The following is a 27683-nucleotide window of genomic DNA, read 5'->3' as shown; positions in this document are numbered from 1 at the left end:
CAGGGGGGGGGCGACCTCACCCCATGCCCCCCTCTGTGCACACCACTGCTGCTAAAGAATGAAAGCACCAGTTCAACAAACAATCTAAATCCTTGACTGTATTTGTTTTTACATCCTGTACTTTTGTAAAGCAGCCAGGCACTGGGGTTTGAGCAGCTACCACTTGGTCAGTAGAGTAATTGTTGGTGTCTCTAAGTTCACTGTGTTAAAATATCTCCACTCACCTCTCTGGCGGACCTGGATGGTGCGGAGAGCCAAGATGTTCTGTTCATCAGAGAGAAACTGCTTCATCTTTATGAACGGCTCTTTGCCCTTCACAGTCAGCTTCCTCCAGGGTTTGGGTCTTGCCAGGATCTCACTGACCGAGCCCTGAGACAGGCCCAACACATAGTGGCCAAACACGCGCTGGCCAATATTATGCTTCAGCAGCTGCTCTTTCACCTGGAAGGCGATCTCTGCCGTGTCGAGCTGGTCGTCGTCACCGGTGATGGAGCTGCCGCTCTCTGACTGGTCGCTGGGCAGGCCGGCCTCGATGCTGCCCGCACCAGCGGACCCCTGGGTGGCCGACATGAGGGCGACTTTGGCTGCATAGAGGGCGGTGGGAAAAGCCATGAGGCCTTCCTTTTTAAAGTGTGGGGAGAGCAGCTGCTTGTGGAGGAGGTGGTCTCCTGACAGTCTGTCCACAGAGCACGGGGACACGGAGAAAGGACGGGGGAGGTCGTGGCCGGAGGAGGAGCCATCCAGGGTGGGGCCGGAGCTGGGAGAGGCACGGCCGTCTGCCTGAGAGGAGGATGACTGAGAGCCCGGGGGCCGGACCCTGTCCCTACCTGCATCCTCGGACTGGTCATCATCTAATGAGAGAAAACACAGTCTCACCAACCCTGCTCAGTTATTCCACATCAGGTCAAACTCAGGGGAGGCTGTGAAGTACTGCTTTGGGTCAGAGAACAGTTCATCCAGAAAGTATCTCAACTGCTTCACCTTTTCCACATCAAATTATGTTGCAGCCTTTTTCCAAAATGGACTAAATTCACCTTTTTTAAACTCAAATTCTGCACATTATACATAATCTTTATTTAAAACAAAACTCTCATTCACAGCCTCTACTTGATATTTTGTAGAAGCTTCACAGATATGATGCTACGAGCCCGGCACACACAGATTTGGGAAGTTTCTCCTGTTCTTCTCCGCACATCCTCTCAAGCTCTGTGAGGCTGGATGGGGAGCGCCGGTGCACAGCTGGGGGTGTTGTGTGTAGAATATTTTTTGGGGAAATAATGAATTTAATCCATGTTGGAATACGGATGTAACATAACAACATGTGGAAGAAGTGAATCTGTATGAATACTTCCTGAATGCACTGTATGTGAAAAGTCACAAGATAACTGGAGTTGCTAATCTTGCAAATACCAGTGTCATTGCTGGATAAATTCAGAAGATAGAAGCAGATGCAATGACAGTTGATTTTTTCTTTATTAAAATTACTTATTTGTTTATTTTATTTATGTATTATGTGTGTATATTTTTATAAGTATGCATATATGTATATGTGTTTATGTGTGTATATATGTAAATGTATATATATGTATATGTTTATATATATGTATGTGTTTACTAGGGCTGGGATGATATGCTATTCTCGTGATTCGATTCTGTTACGATTTTGGGGTGGTGATTTGATTAAAATTACGATTCTTTGTTATAAATTATTTTTGCAATTTTTACTTTGCTGTTTTAACAGCAGACCATGTGAATCGTGTATATATATATATATATATATATATATATATATATATATATATATATATATATATATATATATATATATAAGCCTTGGATACTGATTGAGTGTCTGACAGATTGATTGGTTTTATGCTCTAGCCTGAAAACATCCAACCCAGAGTTCACTGAGTTTGAAGATTGAGGCTGAATATATATATATATATATATATATATATATATATATATATATATATATATATATATATATATATATATATATATATATATATATATATATATTCAGCCTGTGACCTCAGGTGACCAATGCTGGGGGGAAATTCTTGTTGACAAATCCATAAAACATACACAATTAAAGCCTTAGATACTTTTTTTGGGCTGATCAGTATAAAGTCAGACTGCCTGTGGTCACATGTTGCTGTGTTTCCTGAGTGAATCTGCCTCCTGTGTTAACCATCGTTAGCCTGGTTTCCATCACCTCAGGTTCTTCAATGAAGAAAAGTTAAACCATTAACACAAAACATTTTTGTTTTCATGGTTTTATATCAAATTTAACCTATTTGTTTGTTCATACTTTAAAATAATGAATGAAATATGCAAGATGTAAACAAGTGAGCAGTTTTTTGATTTTAAAAGGAATTTCGTGACCTGCCTATCAGTTTTTTGCTACCACCCCCCCCCCAGCCCAAACCCCAACTCTGGGGAGGATTGGACAAACCATTTCCTTGATTGACTGATTTATTGATTGACTGATAGATAGATTGATTGATTGGCTGATTGATTTGATCAAATTGATTGATTGAGTGTCTGACTGATTGATTGGTTTTATGCTCTAGCCTGAAAACATCCAACCCAGAGTTCACTGAGTTTGAAGATTGAGCCATGAGAAAATAACAGACTCTTTTTGGGAAATCTTTTCAGTAAAACTGTTAAAAACATGTTTTATAGACAGAAAATAAAGACATTCATCTTACCAATGCTGTGCAAAATTCGGGCTTTATCCATTAGGTATTTGTGAGACGGAAGAAAGGCGTCTTTATCCAGCAGAAGAGACTCTGCTGCCTTAGCAGAATCCTTCACACACACAAACAAACAAACACACACACACACTTCTGATTATCATTCAAATCTATTACAGCTGCTGTATGTGTCCCTGTAATGGATGACACATTCAGTGGCACTGCAGTGTAATTTTTTGTCTCAGACACCAAAACAAAGTGGAGAAACATCTAGTTTAAAGGAAAGATGTGTCAGTGTGAAGAGCTGTGTGATGGACAGGATGAGCAGGAGTGTAAATACCTGGGACGAGCCGCCGTTTGCTGAAGCCAGCTTCATTACCTTTAAGATACTGTGCACACAAACAAACAGGAGAGGAGAGATTAAGTCCTGGGTTTTAATTCCGTTAACTGATTGATGCATTAAAGTCTATGAGAAAATGATCACCTCAGTTCAGTTTTAATCTCTTCATAGTCCATCTGGGACTGCAGTTTATTTTCTAATCTCTGAAGAGGAGAGAGGAGAGGAGCAGCATGTTTATCATCACATCGCTACGAGTATTTCTGAGGGGTAGTCTGTCACTCACCTCGATAGCTTCTGTTTTATAGGCCAGCTGGCGTTCCAGCTCTAGTATCTGATTGGCTGAGGTCTCCTGGACTTCCTGTAGCGTGAACTGCAGCCGCTGAATTTTTTCAAGTAGATGGAGGATTTCTCGGTCTTTAGCCAGCAGAGCGGCCTCCAGCTGGGAGGGCAAAACCTCGTCCCTGTCGCTGTTCTCCTGAGGACGGGGAGGGAAAGAGGACAAAAGAAAGGAATGATGGAGCGAGAAACAATGTGAGAGGCCAGGATGTGAATAACAACCTCTGCAGTATCTACCATTCCATCCATCTATCATATTTTTGTTATTAAAGAAAGATTCCTGTACTATGTCTAAGTCATGTCTGCTTTTCTGACTGACTTTGACTTGATCATGGTAAAAACTTTTGGGTATGTTTGTATATTTGAAGGAGGAGTTTATACAGGTGGTGGAGCGCGGCATCTCTATTTATGCTGCTCTCTGGTTGTTCTCTTTCATTAACAACGACGGGCACAGTTACTCTGTGTATTACGGTAAATTATAAAGATGATGTTGAGGTTATCACTGAAAACAGGGTTTTCTTATTTTGTACTTTTTTGTATTGTTTTGGTCCAGAAAAAAGGTGATACGTTTCATTTTTGTCAGTAAACAAAGCTAGAAAGTAATTAAGTACTGAGTTGCTGTTTTGGGGTGTCAACAAAAAAGAAAATGTAAAACACTGAAAGTAAAAGAAAACTAAATCTTAAATCTGCAGCCACACACAATAAGATAGGACATGCACAACATTTCCTTCATATTCAGTGGAGTCATACGCAGTGTTGGGAATAACAGTGTTTGCCAGTAATGAATAACCTAATTAGTAACTATTTTAAATGTAACAACCCTGTTACAGTTTCCATTACAAACAGTGTAATGTGGTGCGTTATAATGCACCAATATCTAACAACTGTAACTAATGTGGCTCACTCTGCCAGACACATGACAGGAGCTGAAGATATAATGTGTTGTTTTTTTTCTGATTGTTCTTCTTTGGTGAGGGGGGAAGGACGATAGACCAAGGGGCGACATTCGGTTTAGCAAAATGAAAATAAAGCATATGTTGAAGTTCTGAAAGTTGCAGTTCATTGAGTGTCCACTTGGGGCTGGCTGCAGAAAGACCAGAAACCACGCACACACATCGAGCCATAAAAAAAATTGAGTTTAAATTGCTATTTTTTTCTATCCACACAGAGGTGAAATTCTGTCACTAATGAAATTGCTGATGAAAGTAATAATTACTTTTTTAGAGTAATTTACCCAACACAAAACAAACATAGGAAACTGTAAAAGAAAAAGTAAAGAGAATGTGTAGCAGTAGACAAAGATTTTAAAAAAGTCATCACACTGGAAAAAAATGAAATCTGAGAAAGTTTTTGTCTTATTTTTTAGTAAAAATGTCCTATTTTAGACTAAATATGAGCCACTTTCATCTACAAAGTCAATAAAAATTTCTTATTTTAAGATAAAAAAACACAAAATAATGCCTAGATCTCTTCTAATGACTAAATGGACCCCTCACTTGGTGAACAAAAAGAAATACTTTTTTAAAATCCTTTAGACCCAGCGTCCACATATATGGACATTACATTTCTGCCTCACACCATTCCACCCATTTCAGTGAAAAAAAAACATTGAAGTTCCAAAACACTAGTAACAAACAAATAATGGAGAACTTGTAACACAAATAATCAAAATTCTCATACAGAGACCAAGTTTAGTTATCATACTTATTAGGTCTTACTTATCCCAAATAGCAAGGTGGATTAAAATTGCACACTAGACAAAAGTTCAGGTTTTAAGAGGTTAATAAAGAATACTTTCTTAAAATAAGAAACTAGATCAGTTTATTTTCTGACCCCACTGGCAAATTTTCCTTTTTCCGTCTTTTCAGGAATCAATTTTGTCTTTTAATGTCTGAAAATATGATATTATCCTGGTGAATGTGGCCCATATTAGGTCTAAAAAGACTTTTTTAACCAAACTTAGACAACTGTTTTTGCAGTGTATGACCTGAGGAGGTAGATCACTCTTACCCTGCTGGTGCCCTCTACAGGATGGCAGTTCACAGCGTTGGTTTTCTGTCCGCCGGCGAGCTGCTCCTTTAGCCGCTCCACCTCCCTCTGGGCTGTTTCAGCTTTCTGCACACAGACATTGTATCACAGCAGAACAGTTTTCATACAGCAGCCACATCAATTGGCTAATGAGATGATCAAGGTGAGAACATATACATAAATCAAAGGAGCTGCCCTTGCTGTGAAGTATTAGAGTGGAGTGAAAACTTGAGTCGGGCCCGAGCAGGCGAGTGCAGCCACGGCTTTATTCTGCTGAGGGGGCTGTTTAGTCAGCCCACTTTATTCCCCAAACTGTTTACCTGCTCTGTCACACCCGGCCTGCTAATTAATGATTCATTTTGAGGACATTTATCCAGGAGCTGCTAGAAGAAAGCAGCAGAGTGAGGAAAAGAGCAGGAGAGAGGAGAGCAGAGGGAAGAAGAAAGGAGTAGAAGAAGAGAGGGATCGCCGGGATAGGAAGCAATCAAGGCAGTGAGATAACTAAGAACCCCCGCGCTCAGAGCTCCTGCTTCAGCAGACGCTCCCATCTCTGCTGAGTGGAGCCGTGCTGCCACAGCGCGCCCACTGATGGGGGCTTAGGTTTACACACGCTAATCACACACTCAGGGGAGGTGAGGCAGGAGTGGGAGGGGTGGGGGGTGAGTGGGGGGGACAGGACGAAAGGTGTCTAATTAAAGTCGAGGCTTGATTACAGGAATCATTACCTTAACGAAGGAGCGCCTCATCAGACAAGCACAGAGGAAGACAGAACTCACCTGGTTTGCTTTCTCAAGATTCGCCATGATGGCACCGACCTCTTCTGCTCTGTAAGACACCAACCCAAACACAGAACCACAGGATGAGAGGAGGAGACGCTCTCCAGAGAGGAAACAAAGATCAGATGTAGCAATCAGTGGACTGAGCTGATCACAGAGTACTTTGGAAAAGGTTATTACAAAACCGTCACAGTTTACTCTTTCAGAGCGTAAAAATCTGTTCATTTATCAAGAATCAGCTCCAGAAAAGGACTACTCTGCCTTTTTACTTGTTGGATTTAAATTACAGCAGGTACTTTACAAGCTGAATACTTTGCAAAAACAACAGTTAAACTTGTGTTAGAGGAAACGCTTTGGATCAACTTTTTATTCAAGATTAGGAGAGTTCAAGAGGAAAGTTTTTGTTCAAGTTTTCAAGACCTCTGTTGACCAATCAAAACTTAAAGACAAGCTTAAAACGGACACACTTTTGGCACTGGAATGACCAACACTGAATAAACTCAAGACCAAGCAAGTTCTTAATGACAACCATTTCTTACAATCATTTCAAGTGTCATTTTTGTCTTATAACATCTGAAATTAGACACCTTTCTGGACTTGTCAGTTAAACCTGGCCCATATTAAGTACAATAAGATAATATTAATAGGAATAAGACATAAAAAGTTGCTTATATTTTAGTTTTTACAGTGTAGGGGTCGGGTCATGTGCCCTATGAGGCTACAGCTCCAACCCGCGACACTCTTCCTGCATGCCACTCTCAACCTGTTTTGTACCTCATCCACTGTGCTGTCCTCTCAAAATAGTGTCACAAAAAACTGAAAATATAATTTCAACTTAAAGCTACCAGCAGTGATAAACAGGCCTCCCGTCCATGTGCCTATGTCAGACTCAGGCCCAGGTAAAAACATGGCACTTCTAAAACCAGCACCACAAAGGCTTAATTCAAAGCAGTCTAATTCATAATGACACAGGGAGTTTTTTAAATGGAGACCTAAAGGTGCTGTGAGGGCTACCTGAAAAAGCTAGTGCATTTCTGGGATAAAGACTCCGTTTCCCATGAGCACTTGCACCCACTGTCGTAAAAACGTGACTCTTATCATGGCATTTGTTTGTTTTAGAGAGCAGACCTTCTTTTTAACTCTACTTGGTGTGTTCATGTCAACTTTTCCCAGGATGCAAAGCGACAAGGTAATGCATTTATCTGTAGTAATGTAGAGCTACTGTTTGAAAAGTGGCAATAATCAAACTTTGTAAACTCAGTTTGTAGTTTGGTGTCGTGAAAATGAGCAGACTATCTGTTTAGTGATACTTGTATCAGTATCAATATCGTACTGGCCGATGTAAAAAAGTTGGCCGATGTTTACTCATAAGCTGCCAGCCATTCCCAGAGAATCTTGAACAATCTTTCAAGACTCAAATAATATTGTTTTCTATGTCTATGTAAACACCAAAACTACCTAAGAAGAGTGGACTCTCTTCTTTTATGTCTCTCTTCCTGTTTTTGATCCAAAAAACTCTCAAACCATTCTTTTTTTTGATCGCGTTCATCTCAGGCGCTCCATCCTTTGATCCTCTCCATGGTCGTCTTTCTTTCTAAACCACCTCAACACATCATCTCAGATTGGTTTTATTTTTTGGTGTTTTTTTCTTTACCAATATTGATATCAGTAAATATCAGTTATCATCCATAACAGTAATATTAATATCAGATATCGGTATCAACCAAAATTTTCATATCAGTGCATCCCTAGTCCTACCAGAGCTCATCTACCAACTCCAACCTCACCAAGCAGAGCTAACGTAACCTCACTCTTCATTTTATTGGTAGACTCTCAAGTTTGAACAGACCACTGCAGAATAACTGCTGACTGTGGGTTGGAAAATGTGGATTACAATCAGTCATATCTATAGAGGTGATACTTTTTCACTAAAAAGCACTTTTCTGTGTTTTCTTGTAAAGTGTATGTCATCACAGTATATTGTGTTTCATTTTCAGCTTTTATAAAGAAGAAACAAAGATCAGTTAAATAAATGTGTTAATGTGGACAACATGTGAAAGGCTCAAGTTTTAAACATGTGTTTTTACTCCTATCAGGACTCATGATGTCTTTACCCAGAACATCAACGTTATCAGACTCTCCTCTCTCAGTCATCTACATGTTTATATTCAAATCCTTCATGCTGATCCATCAGGATTCCCATTTTCAACACAAAAGCTTCAAACTTTGATGTTCTGTCGTATTTAGTGTGTTACGAGAACATTTGTTTTGATGCTTAAAAGCAGCGTGACATGATCTTAACCTCAGCCGCTGAGCTGAGGGACGCTTTATTTACTATCCTTTAAACTCTTCTGAGACCGAACTTACCTCCATACATTTCAAAACCAGAGGAGTCTAATGTAAACATGAGCTCTCAGGATTATTCATGAGGTTTGTTTGATGTTGTTTCATTTTGCACATGGGACAAGCTTTTCATAAGGTGGTTAGCGACAAGCTTACAAGAGTCCTAGGGTTGAGTCAAACACGTTTCTCAAGCTGAGCTTATTTCACAACATCAAAAGACAAAAATGATGTCTTATTCTTATTTCAAGAAACTTGATAAATAGTTTGTTTTAACCACACTGGGAGATTTCTTTTTCGATTTTTTCAGGCTTAATTTTTGTCTCTTATTACACATGGTCAAAATTTTAAGAACAGTTGAAAAACTGCTCAAATTAACATCTTGCATTTTGCTGTGTTGGCTCTTCAAAAGTTTCTAAGTAGAGTTACAAAATGCAAAAAGAAGAAATGGGAGTGAGACAAAAATAGTAAGTATTAATTAAAAACAGCAATTAAAGTGAAATATTCTGTTAATCAGCCTTTAAAAGATAAAATCTACTGAAAAATGCATTTGATGTTTTTCTGTCAGGTATTCATGCTGTCGCTGTCCTGAACACAAAGGCTAAAAAGATTTCTCTCTGTGATTGTGGTCAGATTGTTGAGCTGCGTAAGAAAAGCCTCTCACAACACGCCATCACTGCTGAGGTTGGACACAGTGAGACAGACACTTTGGATTTCTTCAAAGATCCTGAGGTCAAGAGGTAGACCCAAAAATGACAATTGGTTTCTGTCATGACACAGGACGATCCTCGACCCAAATGAAGGCTGTTACAATAATCATCAGACAACATCTAAGAGAGAAGAGCTTTAAAAATAAAATAACATTTTCAAAGGTCTTGTCTCCTTCAACGCCATAAACTCGCTGTTTGGACTTTTTCAGGGAGCAGCAAATGTGGGACACTGAAAGGTGAAGAAAGTTTGATTCTCTGAGGAGAAAAACTGAACCTTGACGTCGTGATGGCTTCAACGTTACTGACATGACCAGGAGATCCCACTGGAGATGTTTTCACGGCGGCACAGTGGAGGGGGCGCCATCATGATCTTTTTCCTTCAATGGACCAATGGAGCTTCAGGTTGGTCAGGGGCGTCTAACGGCGGCTGGCTCTGTGGAGATGTTGCAGGGGGTCTCCTTCATGACTGAGGGCCCTGGTCTGTTTGGTAATGACTGGGTTTTTCAACAGGACAAAGGACTTCTTCCAGAGGAATCAGGTCACTCTTTGGACCATCCTGATGTTCCCCTGATCTAAAACTCTCTGAGAACATTTGGGGACGGATGAAGAGGGATGTTTACAGAAATGGACATCAGGTCCAGACAGGGGGTGCCTCACAGACTGGCTCAAAATGAGGTGGCCACAAAAACTGCTCCCCCTGGTGGCTGGCTGAAGTAAAGGTAAAAAAAATTTGACTCCCCAGTCATTCCATATGGGCTGTGGTCAAACTTTGAAAAATTAATACACCTCGAAGAAATATTTCTCACGTCGAGTTGTTGTGATGATTTGAAGATATCATCTGGCTGTCTTGTATTCATGTCATCTTAGTTCTGAATAGTTTTGTTTTCATTAGTTATACGAGGTTAAAAACGAGGCTTTACGACAGGTTTAACGATGACTGACAGCTGACGTTCTTGTGAATTTTTTCCGTAGGTTGTAAAATATGTCGGGAGGTAGAGTCAGGAAGTGATTAGACTCTTGAAAGAACAAAATTACTATATTTTCATCTCCTGGCTCCTCTCAGATTCTCTCTGAGTCTATTACAGCCTCAACTGCACAGACTCTGGCTACCAATGGCTGCACCTGTGACGGGGGTTTTTGATTTCAAAACTGTACAATAGTAAATGGCAGAGCCAACCTGTCCACTCTACATACAGTCTATGGGGTGCCCTCGGTGAAGAGATCTTCACCACACGGGGTAACATTCACACAGCCTCCTGGAAACACTCACATCAAGAATGACAAAACACATTTTCTGAAGTGATCAACAAGAAATGTTGGTTGCCATAAATTGCTTATTCAAATGTTTTTGTGTAATTCCCATTTCTTCTTTTTGCATTTTGAAAGTATTTAGAAACTTTTTCCAACAGAGCAAAATGTAAATTAATGAAATTTATCAACTAGTCTTTAGATTTTGATCAGGTGTGTATTATAATTTAGGACATCTGTCTGGACTTTTCAGATGAGTGTGTCTCATGTCAAGTCTAATAAGACAGCTTTAACTAACATAAGACATGAACACTTGTTCAGATTTCAGGTTTAAAAGTGTAATAAGCAGAAATACCAGTTTTCAGTAGACCTATGGTTCAGTGAGTAGTTAAAATAAAAGGAATCAGTCACGTATTGAGGCTGTCTTGGGCTCAATCACCAGCGCTGAGTCGTACAGAGCTGGATCCAGAGCGTCCTGGCTGTGCCCAGTCCTATCAATGAGGCCAGGATAGATGGCGCCCTGCTAACAGCCAACACTAACAGGTGTCAGCTCCACATTTAATGAACTTGTGCAGTACGGAAAATGTTTTGTATTGATTACCTGCTCAGCTACTCAAGCCAAAGCAGACAAATAGTCTTTCTTATCAACAGTGAGGAAACAGTCAGGCAGAGTAATAGAGCCACTGTTCGCGGGCTCGGGGTCAGGGAGGGATAACTGCAGCCGGATCTGGGGTCAGCGCCGCTACCGTCCACCCAGAGGAATGTTACCATGAGCCGAATAGCAGAGACGGCCTTTCAGACCCGAGCCGCAAACCAAAGGTATGGGCAAAGTTGAAAACGTGTCCAGTCCGACAAAATGGATGGCGGTGGGTCTAGAAACATCAGTTCAATTGTGCAATGGATTAAGCCTGGGAGAAAATCCATTAGCAGCGGCTGACTGTGCTCTGGAGCACAACCCAAACAAAGGAGTGTTTACTTTGAATGTCTATCGACATCCTTCATACAAGCTCAGATTCATTTCAGGCGTGCGGTGGATACATTGCGCTCAAAGACCAGGACAAGGTAGAGTGTTTTCTGAAGCAATCTTTAAATGGAGCAATTCTTCTTGAGGGCTGTCAAGGCCCAGCTGCCAGTGAAGGCAAACACAGACCTCTCTCATCGACCTGCATTAGTGGCTGAGTCACTCTCACTCCCAGCCTTTGCAATGGCATTCCTCCGCTCGGCACTGGACATGAATTTATGTAAGGGAAGTAAAGAAGAGTGGCTTCAGCACTCCACTGGACACAATGAGCAGCCGTGGACGGGCCACAGTGGCATCAAACCAACACTTTACAAACACACGGCAAAGGAAACACAAGAGGGGAAGTCTCACTTGTTGGCCATCTCCTGGTTGTATTTACACCTCAGGTCCAGCAGCTCGGTCTGTGCCGTGTTCAGAGCTGACGAGAGACACAGGGGAGGAAACTTTCATTAAATCAAAAACATAAATATCCTCCTTAAAGCTATGTTGTAACTTTTGTTAATCAAAACACAAAACTTAGCAAGCGTTTTTGTCATGTTTCTGACTTAATATGAGCCACATTCACCAAAAAGGTCCAGACAAATGTCTCATTTTGAGATATAACAAGCCAAAAAATGTAGCCTGAGCTGCTAAAAAAGAATAAAGAAAATCAGGCAATGAGATAAGAAAGAAGACTGGAGATGTTTAAATTTTCCAAGCACTTCACACTGCAAAAAGATGAAACCTTATCAAGTGTTTTTGTAGTGTTTTAAGTAAAATAGGTCTTTTTATGCTTAATGTGAGCCATATTCAGCTCAACAGTCCATAAAAATGTCTTTTTTCAAGTTGTTTAAAGACAAAAATGAGGTCTTTTGCTTGAAAAAAGTAAAAAAAAAAAAAAAAAAAAAAAAACTTTCAATGAGATAAGAAAAAACTGCTTTTGGGGCCTTGTAACATTTCTCTTGTTCCATTGGCAGATTTTTTTTACTTTCACAAGCAATTCAGACCTCATTTGTGTCTTTAAATAACTTGGAATAAGACATTTTTCTGGTCAGGTCAGGTGAATGTGGCTCATATTGAGTCTAAAAAGACATTTTTACTGAAAAGTAAGACAAAAACACTTGATAAGATTTCGGTTTTTTGAAGTACAGGTGCCAGTTTGGGTCTTTTAATATCTTAAATAAGACATTTTCCTGGACCTCTCACGTGAACGTGGCTCATGTTTAGTCTCATAAGACTTTTTAGTCTTCGGTTCAAAGTCAAAGTTAAAAATAAAAACAGTGTTTGAAATTAAAATCTGCCTTTTTCCCCCTGAAGTAGTGTCAGTGAAGCAGTGGATGGTGTTACAGCAGGGGGCACCACACTGCAGTTTTACATATTTGCTCTCTAACAGGTTGAAACTAAATTTAAGAGCTACAGTGGGCCCTACGTGTCAGTGTTTGAAGAACTTACATGAGTGCAGAGCCTTGATCTTCTCCTCAGCCTCTAAGAGTCTGTCAGCTGAACTTACAGCGGCGCCCTCCTCCTCCTCCTCCTCTTCCTCCCTGTGAGGAGAAACTCGATCTGTAACTTGAACTGAGACGCGGCCACATGTGTGCTGCAGAGAGTAACTTCATGCATTTGGACTGGACATTAATTTGATTAAAAAGGAAGCTTATGTTCTGTTCCTGCAGCAGCCTCAGCTGTCTGCTCGCACATGGTTTTATCACTGCTGCTGTTGCAGATTTCTTTTCACATGTCACAAGTTCACCCAGGAAAAGTCTAACAAGAGTATTAGGCTTCTGTGAAAAGGTTTAGAAATCCTCTAGACTTAATTCATCATTAAATGTTTACTGTTGACATAATCACTGAAAATATCTAAGCAAGGGTTTAAAACCTTTTACCTACTGAGGCTGAAATGGTCTAAAAACACTCCATGTCTGAGAGCTTAAAACTCTTTTTCCAACTGTACATTAACTTGTACTTAACTTGTAACTTAACTTTTAACTTCCAGTTAATTCTTATTGCACATGGTATGGAAGTATTAGCAGTATAAAAGCAGAAAAACACAAAAACTAAACTATTTTCAGGAGTTTAGTGAGAAAGATCACTGTGGTTGACGGAAAGCTCAGCTCTCTGTCAGCATTAAACTTTTTAAACTTGGGCAAAAAACTCAAAGAGTGACAGTGGTTTATAATTTTTTGCTATATTACTGTAGTTTTGATATGCAGGGCTACGTCACACCCTTGTGATTACTGTAATGAACCATAAATATCACTGGAATGTCCAAATTTTCAGGTTTCCAATGTCATTTGAATTTTTCTGGTTGATCAAATGGTGACAGAGTTACTGTAGTAGCACTCCAGTCAAAGTAATATAGAAAGCATTAGTGACATATTGTCATGTCTGGAGAAAAAAATTGACTCACAAGTATTGGAATTTTTTTGTTTTGCACTTTTTTTTCTATTTTATTTTCAAATTATAATCCTTCATTTTAGTCCTTGTTTATAATCTGGGTTGGAAAAAAAGTTACCACTTCTCTCCAGTAGGGGGTGAAATGTTATTTTTTTCACTATGTGGTAACGTGACGTCAGATCCCCTGAATAAATCCTAAAAACTGACTCACGTATGAAGTGCCTTTTTTGAGAAAATATGGCTCCTGATGTAGTCTGTAGATATAGTCATCACTATCATAGTTCAACTTTTTCACATCGTATGATTTTAAAAATGTAAGGTAAAAATTGCCAAAAGTAAAAAAATATTGAGAATTGCAGTTTAAATCGATACAGCACCCCAGAACTCGTAAAAGAATCAAACCAGGAGAAAAGCACATTGTCCCAGCCCTAGTTATGACTGTAACTCTACCACAGTAGGTAAAGTGTTAAAGTTGAGGAACACTTAAGTCAAGGGTGTCCAGATGTTTTTCAAAGAAGGTTACATCACATTTCATGAAAAGACCCATCAGCTCTCCCTGTCAGAGAGTTTAACCATAAAAGTAACATATGAAATCTATATTTGTAAACAGGGACTGATTTTTACTGAAATCACTCAAACATCCCAGTTCCATAATTTCACCTGTCCCTCAGGTGTCTCTTGATCCCAGATGATCAGTGGTTTATTTTCTGCAGAGTTACGTGCTGCGTAAACATCATCAAACTCTGCTTCTGACCAAGGAACATGTTCTCCATTAGGGGGAAAATGTGTCAGGATGTTTTTATGTCAGGATCAGGATCTGGATTTTATCTGGATTGTTTTTCAGATTCAGAATATTTTGACCTGGAAACTACATCATTATATCTAACTATTTCTGATCCTGTATTCTGAACTATTTTCTGCTCCATGTCAAAACTTCAGTCTCGTCTTGTGTCCTTTAATGTGTTTTTGGAACTCTCACATATTCACATTTCACATTTTCACAATATATTCATTTCAAGACATCAGCTGTAAGCGTTGTTGAGTTTCTGCAGAATGTACAGAGCTTTAGCTTTAGCTTTAGCTTTAGCTTTAGCTTCGTATAAGGAGACTATGCACAGTCCACCTATAGTTTAGTGAGACTTTACTGATAGACATTAGTTTGGTTTGGGACCATGACAAAAAATGTAAATGTACTCATAATTCAAATCTGGGGGCTGTATGAAAACAGGCCCCAGACCTGACTTTGGACATGCCTGGATTTAAGTTGACACCTGACCCTCTTTAAATAAATTCCCCACTTTAAGCTACGTCTGAAAGATCAACAAAAGCCTGTGACAGCAGCTTGTTCTCTGACACGCTTAAAGTGAGGAGAATTCATCTAAAGTGGATCTCTACAGACAGTCAATCAGAGGTCGAGTATTTCTCACCCTCGGCCCTCGGCTCGGTCCTGGTGGTTCTGCTGTGGGGAGCCTGGGGCTCCTGGAACTGGTGTAGTGTTGGGGCTCATCATGGAGGCCGGGGAGCTGGAGTTCTGGGCCTTGTCTGTCGTTACTGCCCCTGAGACTGCTGGACCATCCTCTGAAGGATCTGTTAGCAAAGGAGTCCAGTGAGCTTTTAAATAATTTCCCCGGATAGAAGACAAAAACAAATGACTGATCCTGTTTTAGCTGGTGAAAATAAGAGTTTATCCTGATTTAAACTAAGGTTGACTCAGACCCACGGTATTCTAAAGAACTAGGTAGATTAAATCAGGTATACCCAAACTTAATCCATGAGCACATATTTCTCAATTGATCTGCCTTTAATGACACCGTGGTTATCCTGGTTTAGTCACGTCAGGGTCTTCAAACAGATCAGAAAACAAATCAAACATATTCTGTTTTGCACGCTTTCATATCAAATTCAGCCTCCATTTTTGTTTATATTTTTGATAATAATGGGTAAGACATGCAATTGTAAACAGTTTTGATGTCAGATGTTGGATGTGAACCCCCACCCCCCATCATCACAGGTATAAATTGTTATTCCAGTGATGATCTGGTCCCCACCTGTGGTTTCGAGGCTCTCCAGGTGTTTCTTCCAGTGCCTGCTGATCTCTCGTACCAGGGCCTCGCTGTCTGGGGCCGAGCTCTGGAGCTGCTGCAGCCTTCCCTCCAGGGTGTGCGAGGCCTCCAGCACAGGAGCTGGATCTGTGGAAACAGACACAAACAAATCTCTGTAGAAAGTACTTCTTAGATCCATGTGATATCCATACGCTGCTACTTTTCCAAAAAAGAAGCAAAAATAAGTGTTTGACTGAGCGCGCTGCCGGTATAGCACATTACAGAGTTTTCCACATCGCAGTTTCAACAGAGGAAGACTATTCCACTGAGACTTCTCTCCAAAGAGTGACTCTGAGACTTTCCCCACTCACGCGCCTTTGAAAATTTCACAGGCTGGACCTAATGACACAAGTGCCGTTCCAAGCCTTCACATGCACAGGAATCATGTCTAATGAGTCCTCTCATGTGCTGATGAATGGAAAAGAAGACAAAAAGACTGCAATAAATATACGACAAAGTCTTAAGTTCTAAGTATACACCTAGGCAAAGTGTAGAAAAAGTCTGCTCCTGAAAAGGGGGTGAAAAAAAAAAAAGCGTGATTCTTTAGCACAACAGAGGAGCTGTTTTGCAATGCATGCGCGGCAGCACCGGGCCCATGGGGCCAACTAGGAGGCTGTTTCTCAGCTAACAAGTCTCCTCTGTATCATTTGATCATTTAAATTATTATGCCAGGAATTCTCAGGAGGCAGCTCGGCACTCCACATCACAGGGCTGTTTTTAATCTTCCCCTTCCCTTTCTTCCCCTCCCGAAAAGTTCAACAGCTCAGAGAGAGAGAGCTGCTCCTGTTGTGTACCTGCCTGCCGAACACCAAAGGAGGTGACTTCTAGTGCCAAAGCACAGAGAGGGAAGCTCAGGGGAGCTCCTTGACAAGGGGGGAGGCGAGATGTGGAGGTACGCGCACGCACATGCACGCACACGCTCACACACATACACACACGCTAACACACACACACCGCAGCTCTTCAAAACTCTAAAAGAGGAAGAAAATCGCTGCTTTGCTGCACAAACTTTTCTCCCACAGCTTTCATCCACTCATCTTAGACTTCTGTGAGGAACCCAATTGGATCCCTTTTTCAGTAAGGGCACCGACTGAAGTGACTTTTCATAAGAAGTTGGAGCCACAGACGTTTAAACTTTGCCAGATGCCACAGAGAGAATGCAAACTCTGAGCCAGCAGGTCACAAAAATAAACGCTCATCACAGAGCCAAAAACTTCTGCGCCGTGCAATTTGTTGAAATCCTGGCCGCGCATTGCAGCTCGTCATATCTGCATTTTCATCAGACAAACATTTTGGGCCATTTAATTGATTGAGCTATTTTTCCCAGGACCGTTTACAGTCAAACATTGTCTGCATTCATTGTTACACCAAGTGTGGAGATATTGCATCAGTCACAAGGGACATCACTATTAAGAGCACAGCTCTTCTAAGACAAACAGGATGACTTAAAGCTCTGCTACTCCATCGACCCACTGTCACAGAAATCACTTTATCAGCCTCTTTCCCATATATCCTTTCAACTTTTAATGATCAAAGGACAGAGATTATAGTAAGGGATCTCTCACACATGGACAAGCCAGGATTATCAATCAGCGGCAGGGGAGTTAAGTAAAGTCAAATTTAAAGTGAAGGGATAGAACTTAAGACTGTATACAAAATTAACCTCCGTCAAAGTGGAGCAGCAGGGGTTCTCTCCGAGGACCCGGGATCTACAGTTACTGAAGGAGAGTCCAGGAAGCCTGCTGATAACTTTAGAAAAAGAGCTGCTAATTGACATAGCTCACAGGAAGAACCTGAGCTACTTTTTAGAGCCGCTCTGATTGTAAATCCACCGACTGAAGAGGAATTCGACGCTGCTTTAACCGCATATCCAGGACGTGAACACAGCTGAGGCTGAAGCACAGCAACAAACATGCTATGATGTTTATTTCATCATCATCCAAATCAGCTCTGAAGCTGATCGGGCTACAGCAGCTCATTTCAAACCAATAAATCACAAGACTTCAATAAATCATGTCTGCAGTCAGGATCGGGGTTCAGCTCCGAGAGATTTACAGGCACCGAGGAGACGAGAGCCACAGAGAGAGGTTCAACACATCGCTTCACTCACAACACGACGCTGCCACATATTCAAGAGTCAATCTGACGTTACCTTTATTTACATCCTCTGTCCTGTTTTTGGGCTGTTAATCGTTACCTTCTGATAAAATCACAGAGAGTCTGACGTGAGTTTTATCTTGTTTTATTCTGCACTGACAAATTTAACAAACCACATGTATTTATTTTCCCCCCTCACATTAATCTGAACGTGACGGTTCTTGCTAAGAAATTTGAAGGACTTTAAAGATATTTAAACATGCAGCACTGAAAAGACAGCGAGCAGGAATCATAGCCTGAATATTTGGGGGGTTTACGTATTCAAAAACGGAGCAGATTCAACTCTGACTTGAATAAACGACTACAAGGGATGCTGATTTTTAAATAAGAAAACAAGAATTTAACCTTTAAACATGAAATACTGTACTTCTTTAAATAAGAGTCTGAAAGTCTTTTGTTTGCTTGTTTTGAAGGTCTGTTGTGTGATTGAGCATTTTAATCTCATTAATGGAGGAAATATTTACAAGCTGCACAGGAAAAAAACTGTAATCTAAACAAGCGTTTGTTTTGTTTAGTAGAAATAGTCTTTTTAGACTTAATAGGAGCAAAATTCACCTGCCAGGTGGTATTCAAGGTATCGAAACGCAAAAATGAAGCCTGAATTTTAAAGACTGAAAAACAACTCTGTCAAAAGGTTTGGAAAAACATGCTTGTGTAGTTTAAAAAAAAATAAGAAGAATGTCTGAACAGAAGAAGCTACAGAGGTTAAAATTCATCGCCTCATTAGCAGATATTTTGTTTTGTAGTTTTCAAAAGCAATTCATGGGCTATTATTGTCTTTAATATATTGAAATTAACCATTTTTTCCTGGACTCTTCAGGTGAATGTGGTAAATATTAAGTCTTACAACACAATTTTGAGAAAATACAAGATGTACATACTTACTGAAATTTCAGTTTTTGCTGTATGGAGCAAACTGGTGCTCCAGAAGTTTGTTTTGTCAACAGAGGCATCAGACCTTCATCCACAAGATATGTGGAGTATAAAGTGGCCAGGGCCAAAATATACCAGGGGGTGTAAAATGGACCAGGCCAGACCAGACTGTGCCCCTCTTGGGTAAGGGGTTTTGGTGTTTACAAAGTGTTTGATTGAAGGAGCACTGTTCATAGCTGAAAATATCAAATTCAGAGTGTTGAAGGAAATATCTGTAGTAATTGACAACATATTAGAATGCATTACGGTTGAGATCCATCCAAAGAAGAATTACAATATTATTATTTGTTGTATTTACAGAGCACAAAGTTCGAATCTGAACAGCTTCATCACATATGCTGGAGATCTTTTCTCAGAAATTGGGCAGAAAAAAAGGTTTAATCTGTGGTATTACTAACATTGACTTACTAAACGCAAATAAACACTAGCTACAAGGAGAAACCAGGTGCAGCAGTTCCATGAACATATTTAAGAATTTTTTTTTTTTGTCAAAATGACCTTTAACGGATATGAAAATAATAATAGCTAAGTGTGTATCATCTAAAAATTGTCAGACCTGAGATGACCTGAGGAATGCTGAAACGTAAATATGTGGGTTTGTTTGGTCTGTAAGACAGCAGGAAGGACAAAATGTTCCAAAACAATGACTGTGAATGAAGTGATGTTGTAAGACAAGTGAGGGACATTAACGTTCAAATATGGACACTAAAAGACAATCAAGAATTAATTAATCAAAAATAAAATCAAAGCAAATCAAATCACAGAGGAATAATCACTGTGAATGCAAACAGCACATAATACATGTGTTTCAATGTTCCATTTAATCACAACAAGAACAGCAAAAGGTGTAATATCTGTCTATAATCTGAGTTAAGCAAGTACATCTGACTCTGTGAATATGAAAAAAGCTAAACTTGTTGCACAAAATGACTGAGGAGGGATTGTTTAAATAGTTGAAGAACGGCTTAAATGTTAGCTTTATTTGTGATTCAAACAGAGCTGTTGTAATTTAGACTTGCAGTTGAATTTATCTGTTTGAAGAGTATATGGTTTTATACATGTAAACTGCTCTATGCGCAACTCAGCTCTACTAACAGCAATCACCCTTTACATAAGTGGTTCCCAAACTATGGCCCGGGGACTGGATACGGCCTTCCTCCACATATTTCTCAATACCAGAGGCGCATTGTGATTTTTTCGAGACTTGATTTGATCAAGACTTACACATGCATATAACATAACTTTCTGTTCCACCCGTCTCTAGTTTGCGCCCTATCTGAAACCCCTCCCTTAAAAAAAAAAAAGTCCTGTGTTATACATCCATACTGGTAGTGAAATGTATTGTGCTGGTAGGTGTTGTATGACTTAGTTTGGTTTCTTAGCCTGCTTGCTTTCTGGTTTTACAGTGAAGTTAATGAGAGAGAGCTGCAAACAGTGGTGTCTACAAGAAAGTTAATATTTCATAGTATTTTTTTTCTGTGAAAAACCTGAAAGGGGTTATTTAGTTATTATTTATTTCATAAATAGTGTTATATATTTCATTAGTAGTAATAGCGTTAGTATTTATTTACTGATTTTTTTCCTGTCATGATCCCAGACAGAGTTGTTAATATTTTTTTATTTGTGGCTTTCTGGGAAACAACAAATATTTACGTTTGGACACCTCTGCGATCGTCACACTCTTTTTTACAAACTGACCCTGGCCCCCCATCAGAGTAGGGAAAGTTGTTTGGCTCTGACAGGAAAAAGTTTGAGACCCCTGCTTTACTTTAACAAGTTTAACACCACAGTTACAGAGTTCATTGGTGCATTGAAATCTCTAATCATTGACTTTATGTTGAACCATGGCAGACCAACTGTATCACCAGCTTTGACGTTCAACACACTACCACAGAGAATCATCATTTCAGTGCTGTTACTAGTTTAATTTTGCCGTTGTTGAATTTTTAGAGCGCAGACCTCCACCAAGCACATTGTGATTGTCTCTTACACTTTAGTCCTACTTTAATGTTATACTCCCTTTAAGCAGACTGTCTGCTACAATTTGCTGTTAGTTGCAAGTTTGCACTATAATTTGTTTCCTGACAGTGTTGAAAATGATGATGACCCAGTACATATTTCATATTCCAGATCTTAGTATCCAGAATATTGTCAGGACCTGGATCGTACTTTAACATCTGTCAGAAATTATGGTGACCTTGTCTTGTGTTGTTTTGCAAAGCAATCTAACCATTTATGGTGGAGTTATATACACATATGGTGAAAACAGCCCTATCGCTCAATGATAAAGGATCCTTTAGATAAATCCTGGATCCAGACGGTGATCCAGATCACCTCCAAAATTTAATCACTTCTTCCTTATCCCATTTTGAACATTTCCTGAAAATTACATCAAGATCTGTTACTTTTTGAGTTATGTTGTTCACAGACAAACTCTCCCAAAAACATAACCTCTTTGGTGGAGGAGAAAATGATAAAAAATATTTCTTGTTTAGATCACGCCACACTCCTGATACAATGAGGGTATAATCTAGCCTTGGCTTGGGTATATTTTGACCCGTTACACCAGAAACCTCAAAGAAAACCGGCCCTTTTAAACTCTAAATAAATAAATCCAAAGCATTTCATGTCACCAGATTGAATCTGTTGCCTCTGGAAAGTATCCCTGTTTTATTGCGCCTCACAAAGCAATAATTAAAGAGTTAATTAGCAGTCATGACTTTCAAAGGAAAATAAGAGAATTTTCCTTTTGTGGATGTTTGGTTTGGGTCATAACTGAAAGTGAGGTCGAGGCTCAAGCTTGGCTCTTAATGAATTCACTTTTTCTGAATCTACTATTGGAAAAATAAGATTTCTTTTCACAGTTTAAGCCTCTGAAGGAGTTACCTGAGACTGTCATGTCACAATGTGGTCCATGTTAAGTGTAATCATCTAATCATCTCTGAGACTAAGACACAAACACTTGGTCAGAGTTCAGTTTTTTCAGTGAGGAGGAAGAAGAGGAAGTGAAATGTTGTGTGAATACAGCATCAGTCTGTTTTGACGCCCTGTCAGTGAGTCTTACAGTGATCTACATGCTGTTTCTTCTGCTTCTTTTAGTAAAATAAATGTGATATGTAGGCGAGCAGAGCTGACTTCGATGAAAAACTACATTTGGGTAAACTCTGACTTGGTAATAGTCACCAAAAGTTGTCCGGACTTTTAATTGTTTTTGCAGATTCTGGGCTGCATTGATATGGTGTTTCATCACTTCAGCTGAGCGATAATGAGGTTGCCACCCCGTAGCTGCTTCCTTGTGGTCACTGTGAGGCGGTTTCTGTGCGATTGCACGTCTCAAATCGGGGAGGCAGTTTGTGTATGTGGGTGAAGTTTGACTCCAGCAGCCTGAACCTGTCAGAGGCTGGACGGCTCGGCGGGCTGCAGGTGGCACCGGGGAGGACAGCGCGCAGGTCCAGGATGTGTGTTTAGGTGGGTGGGGGTGCACCGGGGTGGTGTGCGCCAAGACAAGCAGGTGTGTCGGGGCGGTCCGTCTTGGCCCTGTCAGCGATACACCATCATTAGGCGGTGTGGGCGCAGCAGGGTGCACCATTATGTCTCCCTGGGCCCTGTGTAATTACGCTCTGACATAATTAACCCAGCAAGCCCATTAGCCAAGCATTGGCTGGCTGAAGAGAGAAAAAAAACGCTATAATTATTTGTTGTGCGCATGTTAATGAGGCCAGCTGTGTTCCCATCATACAACACGAACAAATTAATTTACAAGGCTGTGCTCCAAGGTTTTTTCTTTTCATTCAAAACAGTCTTGTTTTTTTTTTCTTTTTTTTCCTCTGAGTGGACTTCAAGGTCCATAAACACGCTCTGCTGCTGCTGCTGCAACAAACAGTAACACTGCTGTAATATTGTTGTCAAGAAGCAAAAGTAGGTTGAGAGAACACTTAGTCTTTACTTTCACCTTCACTGACAATGTAAAGTGGTGTAAAGTATGTAGGATGAATTGCTGCCTCTATTCTTCTACCTGTCAAGGATCAGATTCCATTAGGAGAGAAACACAAACTGTTTGCAGCAATTTGATAAATATGACTTTTGTGTGGCGCATTTTTAACCAACGTGCATTTGATATTCAGATAGCAAAACCGAAGTCTCACTTCACCTTGATGTGGAGAAGGAGTGAGAAAATACTAAAATAAAAGGATAGGTGGAATGAAAAAAATAAAAATGATTGTGGGAAGCGGCGGCTTTTGTGCGCGTGAACAAAACAAAGCTGAAAGAGAAACTTCTTAACCTGTTCGTTTTCATAGCTGTTCCAGCGTCTTTGTGTGACAGACTGAAGGACGGAGGAGAAATGACATCAATACCAACACATTTTAAAGCTCAGAACAAAAGAGCGCAGCCGGCGCTAGATGGCATTTAAAATTAACATGAGATGCTGCAGCGAGAGAAGAAGTGGCGATGACATTCAAACCAAACTTCACTTCAGATGATACAAAAATATATAAAACAGCCCTCCTGACACTTTTATTTATGAGACATCCGAGACAAATCACAGTGAATTAACCTCATCACATACCTCCCTGCGTTAATTCTGCTTTTCTGAATCCCGTGGTTACATCTCAACTGATTCCAGGCACCCCGCACACACACACATTCCCACACACACACACTCACACTCACGGCTGCAGTCTTTTAAGAGCACACTCTCTCCTGGTCCCTCTGGGGTCTGATACTCCACAGGGATCAGTTGGAGAGGCCCAGCTCTTTTATGAACATAATGCATTATTAAGCACCTCAAACATCTCCTGGGCCTTTGTTTATTACTGCTCTTATTAATCACTTGTGCATAATTTCGTCCCGCCCAGAGAGCTTTCATTTTCCATCAGCTTTTATATGTCGTTATTTTCCGGCAGACCGCCACAAACACAAATGGCACTCCTTCCCGCTCTCATCCTGGCTGCAGGTACTCAGCTGCAAAATTACAATAAAGCCAGCCTGCTGTGCCTTGCAGGCCTCTCTAGCTGCTGCTTGTTTATGTATATGAAGGGTTGAAGAAGGACAACCATTCTTCATGCATCTGAATAGCTCTGAGTTACTGAGGTCAGTGTATTCTGTTGTGATAATCTCATAGCCAGAGGTGAATCTGATGTGAATATGTAAAGCCTCTCCTCACACGAGATGATCTGCGGCAGCTACATGTGAGGAAACGCTGCTTCTACATGTGACCTGCTCTGCAGTACCGCTGGTCACCACTAACAAGCACTCTTGCCAAAACATTCCCCTGAACTAAGCACACAAATATACTGTACAGAGAGGCAAACACACACACACACACACCTCAGACATGCCGTAGGCACGGCGCACACACACACTTAGAGGGGAGTATTCAGATCAGAATCTTCACAAACTCTCAGTGAGCTCCCCGCTCAGATAAAAGGAGCCGTGTTCTAAAGGAGAAGGGGAGCGGGGTGGATCCTGAGGGATGAGTGTGTGTACTGAGAGGAGGCAAGGAAGAGCAAACACCTGGAGCGTCAGTCTCAGGGCTACGCCCCTGGCGACAGGGCCTCGCTGCTCACAGAGAGGTGGCAACAAACGCCGACGTTCAAAAGCCACTCACACACTCACACACACACTCTTTCTCGAGTAGAATGAGACAGCGAGAAGGAGAGGTTGTAAATGAGACAGGAAGTTAGGTGTATCTCAGGGAAAGCAGTGAAATCAGGCTGCAGCTGACACTGTTTTTTTGAGATTTCAGTGATCAGGACGTGTTTATCTGCGCTGATCAAAAACCGTGCGGAGGTGATATAAACATTGTTAGGGAAACACTGTTAACAGGCCTCTTTCAAGCCTCAGACTGGGTAGGAGTTACAGTGCACAGCATGGGGAGATGTCACAAGCAAATCAAAATACAGAGCGCTAATGAAAGACTCCAGTGGATTGACATTTCGGCTTAGGGGCCTCATGAAAGACGGGAAAGGAGGGTAAAAAAAAAATCACTTCAATCACTCGCACTAAAAAAGTTGTTGCAGTTCAGAGTTTTTTGTGAAAGTCACAAAGAATAACAGAGACTATCATCACCCTGCTGCTGGCCTGGAAAAGGTAACTGATATGTGACCAGGTGCCAGATACGACAGGTCACATATTGAGCTGCTGTCGTCCCCTCCCCCTCCGTCTCCTCATGGCCGTACATTCATTAACTCTGCTGTTGGTCTCCTCTGATTGGACAGGAGGTCTTAGTAAATGAGCACACACACACACACACACACACACACACACACACACTGAGAGAGGCACTTTCAAATGGAATAATAGGGGGAAAAAACGTCCAGCAATGAATAGTAATAACTGCATTAAGATTAACGAGCGTGGCGTGTAAAGAATAATTGCATCTGTCAAAAGATTAAAAATACATGAGCTGTAGCGTTTGTTGAGGGACTGCTGGGGAAGCTCACTGTTGTGTTTGAGGGGCAGAGAGAAATGAAGTGGGGCCACAGCCAAATGACTGTCCTCCAGTGTACCTGGAGTCATCCATTCAGGCAGGGGGCGGGCGGGAGGGGGGGAGACGTGACCTTGGACACGAGCAGCAAGATGTACAGTGACAAACAGGGATGAATACTACAGGCCCTCATCACAGATGGCAGATACTGCAAGGGCCTCACAGAAAGGCTCTCAGTGCTCTGCTTTCTGCTCTCTGCCAGGAAAGTGTGTGTGTGTATCCCTGTGTGTGTGTGTGTGTGTGTGTGTGTGTGTGTGTGTGCAGAGGAGGGTTAAGCAATGGAAAATGGTAACAGTGTCTGTTTTTGGTGCCAATTGAATCAAATCTAAGCCTTAAATGTGATAAGGTTAGACCTGCTCATCATCAACATTTCCCCCAACACGTTGTACTGCCCTGATGTTTGTCCCATGTGCTGTGTCCAAAATCACGTACTTCTGCACTTACACTTCCTGTTCTGAGTGGATAGGTGCGTTCACATTAACAGTATGGAAAAAACACTGTGCACTTTGATTTATCAGCTGGTGTGATCAAGATGGTCCAAAAGTTGAGTGTTGAACATTGGACACTTCTCACACTCAGTGGTTGCCATGTTGGCTACGTAGAGGAAGGGGCGGGAACAGATCAGACAATGGTTGATGGATGTAATCAATGAAAAGCACAGCACCTGTGAATGGCTGTAAAATGTGACCATAAGCAGCGTTTCCACCAAGCAGTCTGGTTTGGTTCAGTACGGTTTGTCACAGTTTGGTACAGTTAAGCCTGATCTGTTTGCGTCTCCACAGCAAACTGTGCTCTCTCTGTGATTAGCATGTGGCTCTCTGTTACCGAGAACAACCAAATTTTGTTACAGAGAAGTCTGTGCGCCGCTGTCGCGGGGTAAGTGACGATGTTTTTCGACCAATCAACAGTCTGCAGTGTTGTTGCTCCACCTTCCGAGAGCAAATCGGTTCAGTCTGGCACCCATACCAAAGGGTCCCAAAAAGTGGAACGGCTCGTTTCGGTTATTTGGGGATCTGTCCCTGGATTAGTCAGAGGAAACAGCACAAAATGTGAGCCGAGATGAACAGACCCAGACTGCTTGGTGGAAATGGTGCTATAGTTTCCGGTCAGTGTGATGCCACAGTCTTTTATTTGGGATGACACTACCCTGTAAGATTTTGTTTGCTGTTCTAGTGTGTGACTAGTGTACAAAGTGCACTTCATGTAAGTGTACCTTTGGAAGTACGTGGTTTAGGGCACAGCATTGGATGTACAACCTACTACTAAAATTATTTAGAAAACATATCAAATCTCTAAAAAACATTCTGTGGAATAAAAACAGTTAGTTTAAAATGTTCTTCTGGAATAAACCAAATACTTAGCTTCTTACCTTGACGTGCTTTCTCTACGGTGGCCAGTAGGTGTCAGCCAATTTGCTAAAGCTACATCAGGAATGCAAACGCAACAATACAAATACAAAGGCAAAAACATAAGTACAAAGGACAGTTTTCCTGACAGACAAATAAAAGTTGTGGAATTAAGTCAATGATTGTTTTCTTTTTTACCTTCAGCTATAATAAATATAGCTTTAATGCTAACGTTAGTGATTCATAAAGCTAACTATAAGATTGTGTATTTTTCCAGTAAATACAGAAACATAAGTGCCATGAAGGATATCACAAGGTGAGACCCCTACGAAGCTTTATTTATCATAAATGAAATTAAAAAAGAAAATCATTTACTCACTTTCACAACTTTTCTTTGTTTGTTGGGGTAACTAACCTCTTTTAGCTTGTGGCTTTTGCAAATTGTCTAACACCCACAGGCCACCTTATTTCTCAGGTAAGAGAGTGTATTATTTTAGCCGTGTCAAAGTTTGTGTGTTTAAAACAATGCAATCATTCTTCATTTATAAAACGTCATATATGCTCTGACCATATGACCGTGTGTACTACGAGTATCTGCGTCCTTCTCTGCTCCACTAAATAAACCCTCTGGTCTGGGTTAAGTTACTCTATGTTTGACTGTGGAAAAATATGGTTACACCACTGTGACAAACAACATGCTGAACTGTAGGAACAAACTTTCCTGTCACTTTACTGGGATCAGATCTCAGAACAGAAATGAAAAGTCATCAGCTGACTTCAGAGCAAA

At 40.8% G+C, this 27683-nt stretch overlaps 1 protein-coding gene across 2 annotated transcripts in view; it reads right to left on the bottom strand.

The window, feature by feature from the left end:
- The window catches only part of cux2b (cut-like homeobox 2b), a 130968-nt gene that overhangs the window by 10252 nt on the left and 93033 nt on the right, over window positions 1-27683 (bottom strand). For both annotated transcript variants that reach the window (XM_074669762.1, XM_074669763.1), the window contains exons 5-15: window positions 15920-16060; window positions 15299-15458; window positions 12930-13021; window positions 11850-11916; window positions 6180-6228; window positions 5386-5490; window positions 3323-3514; window positions 3184-3242; window positions 3040-3088; window positions 2715-2814; window positions 225-851 (exon numbers count right to left, since the gene is read on the bottom strand). In XM_074669762.1, coding sequence (XP_074525863.1) covers window positions 225-851; window positions 2715-2814; window positions 3040-3088; window positions 3184-3242; window positions 3323-3514; window positions 5386-5490; window positions 6180-6228; window positions 11850-11916; window positions 12930-13021; window positions 15299-15458; window positions 15920-16060 — 1641 coding nt within the window. The remainder of the gene's footprint in view (window positions 1-224; window positions 852-2714; window positions 2815-3039; window positions 3089-3183; window positions 3243-3322; window positions 3515-5385; window positions 5491-6179; window positions 6229-11849; window positions 11917-12929; window positions 13022-15298; window positions 15459-15919; window positions 16061-27683) is intronic.

Source organism: Halichoeres trimaculatus, unplaced genomic scaffold, assembly GCF_033239565.1.
Source record: "Halichoeres trimaculatus isolate MK-OKI-2021-1 unplaced genomic scaffold, fHalTri1.1 fHalTri1_scaffold_5, whole genome shotgun sequence".
Taxonomy (NCBI): domain Eukaryota; kingdom Metazoa; phylum Chordata; class Actinopteri; order Labriformes; family Labridae; genus Halichoeres; species Halichoeres trimaculatus.
This window is presented reverse-complemented; position numbering and strand designations above follow the sequence as displayed.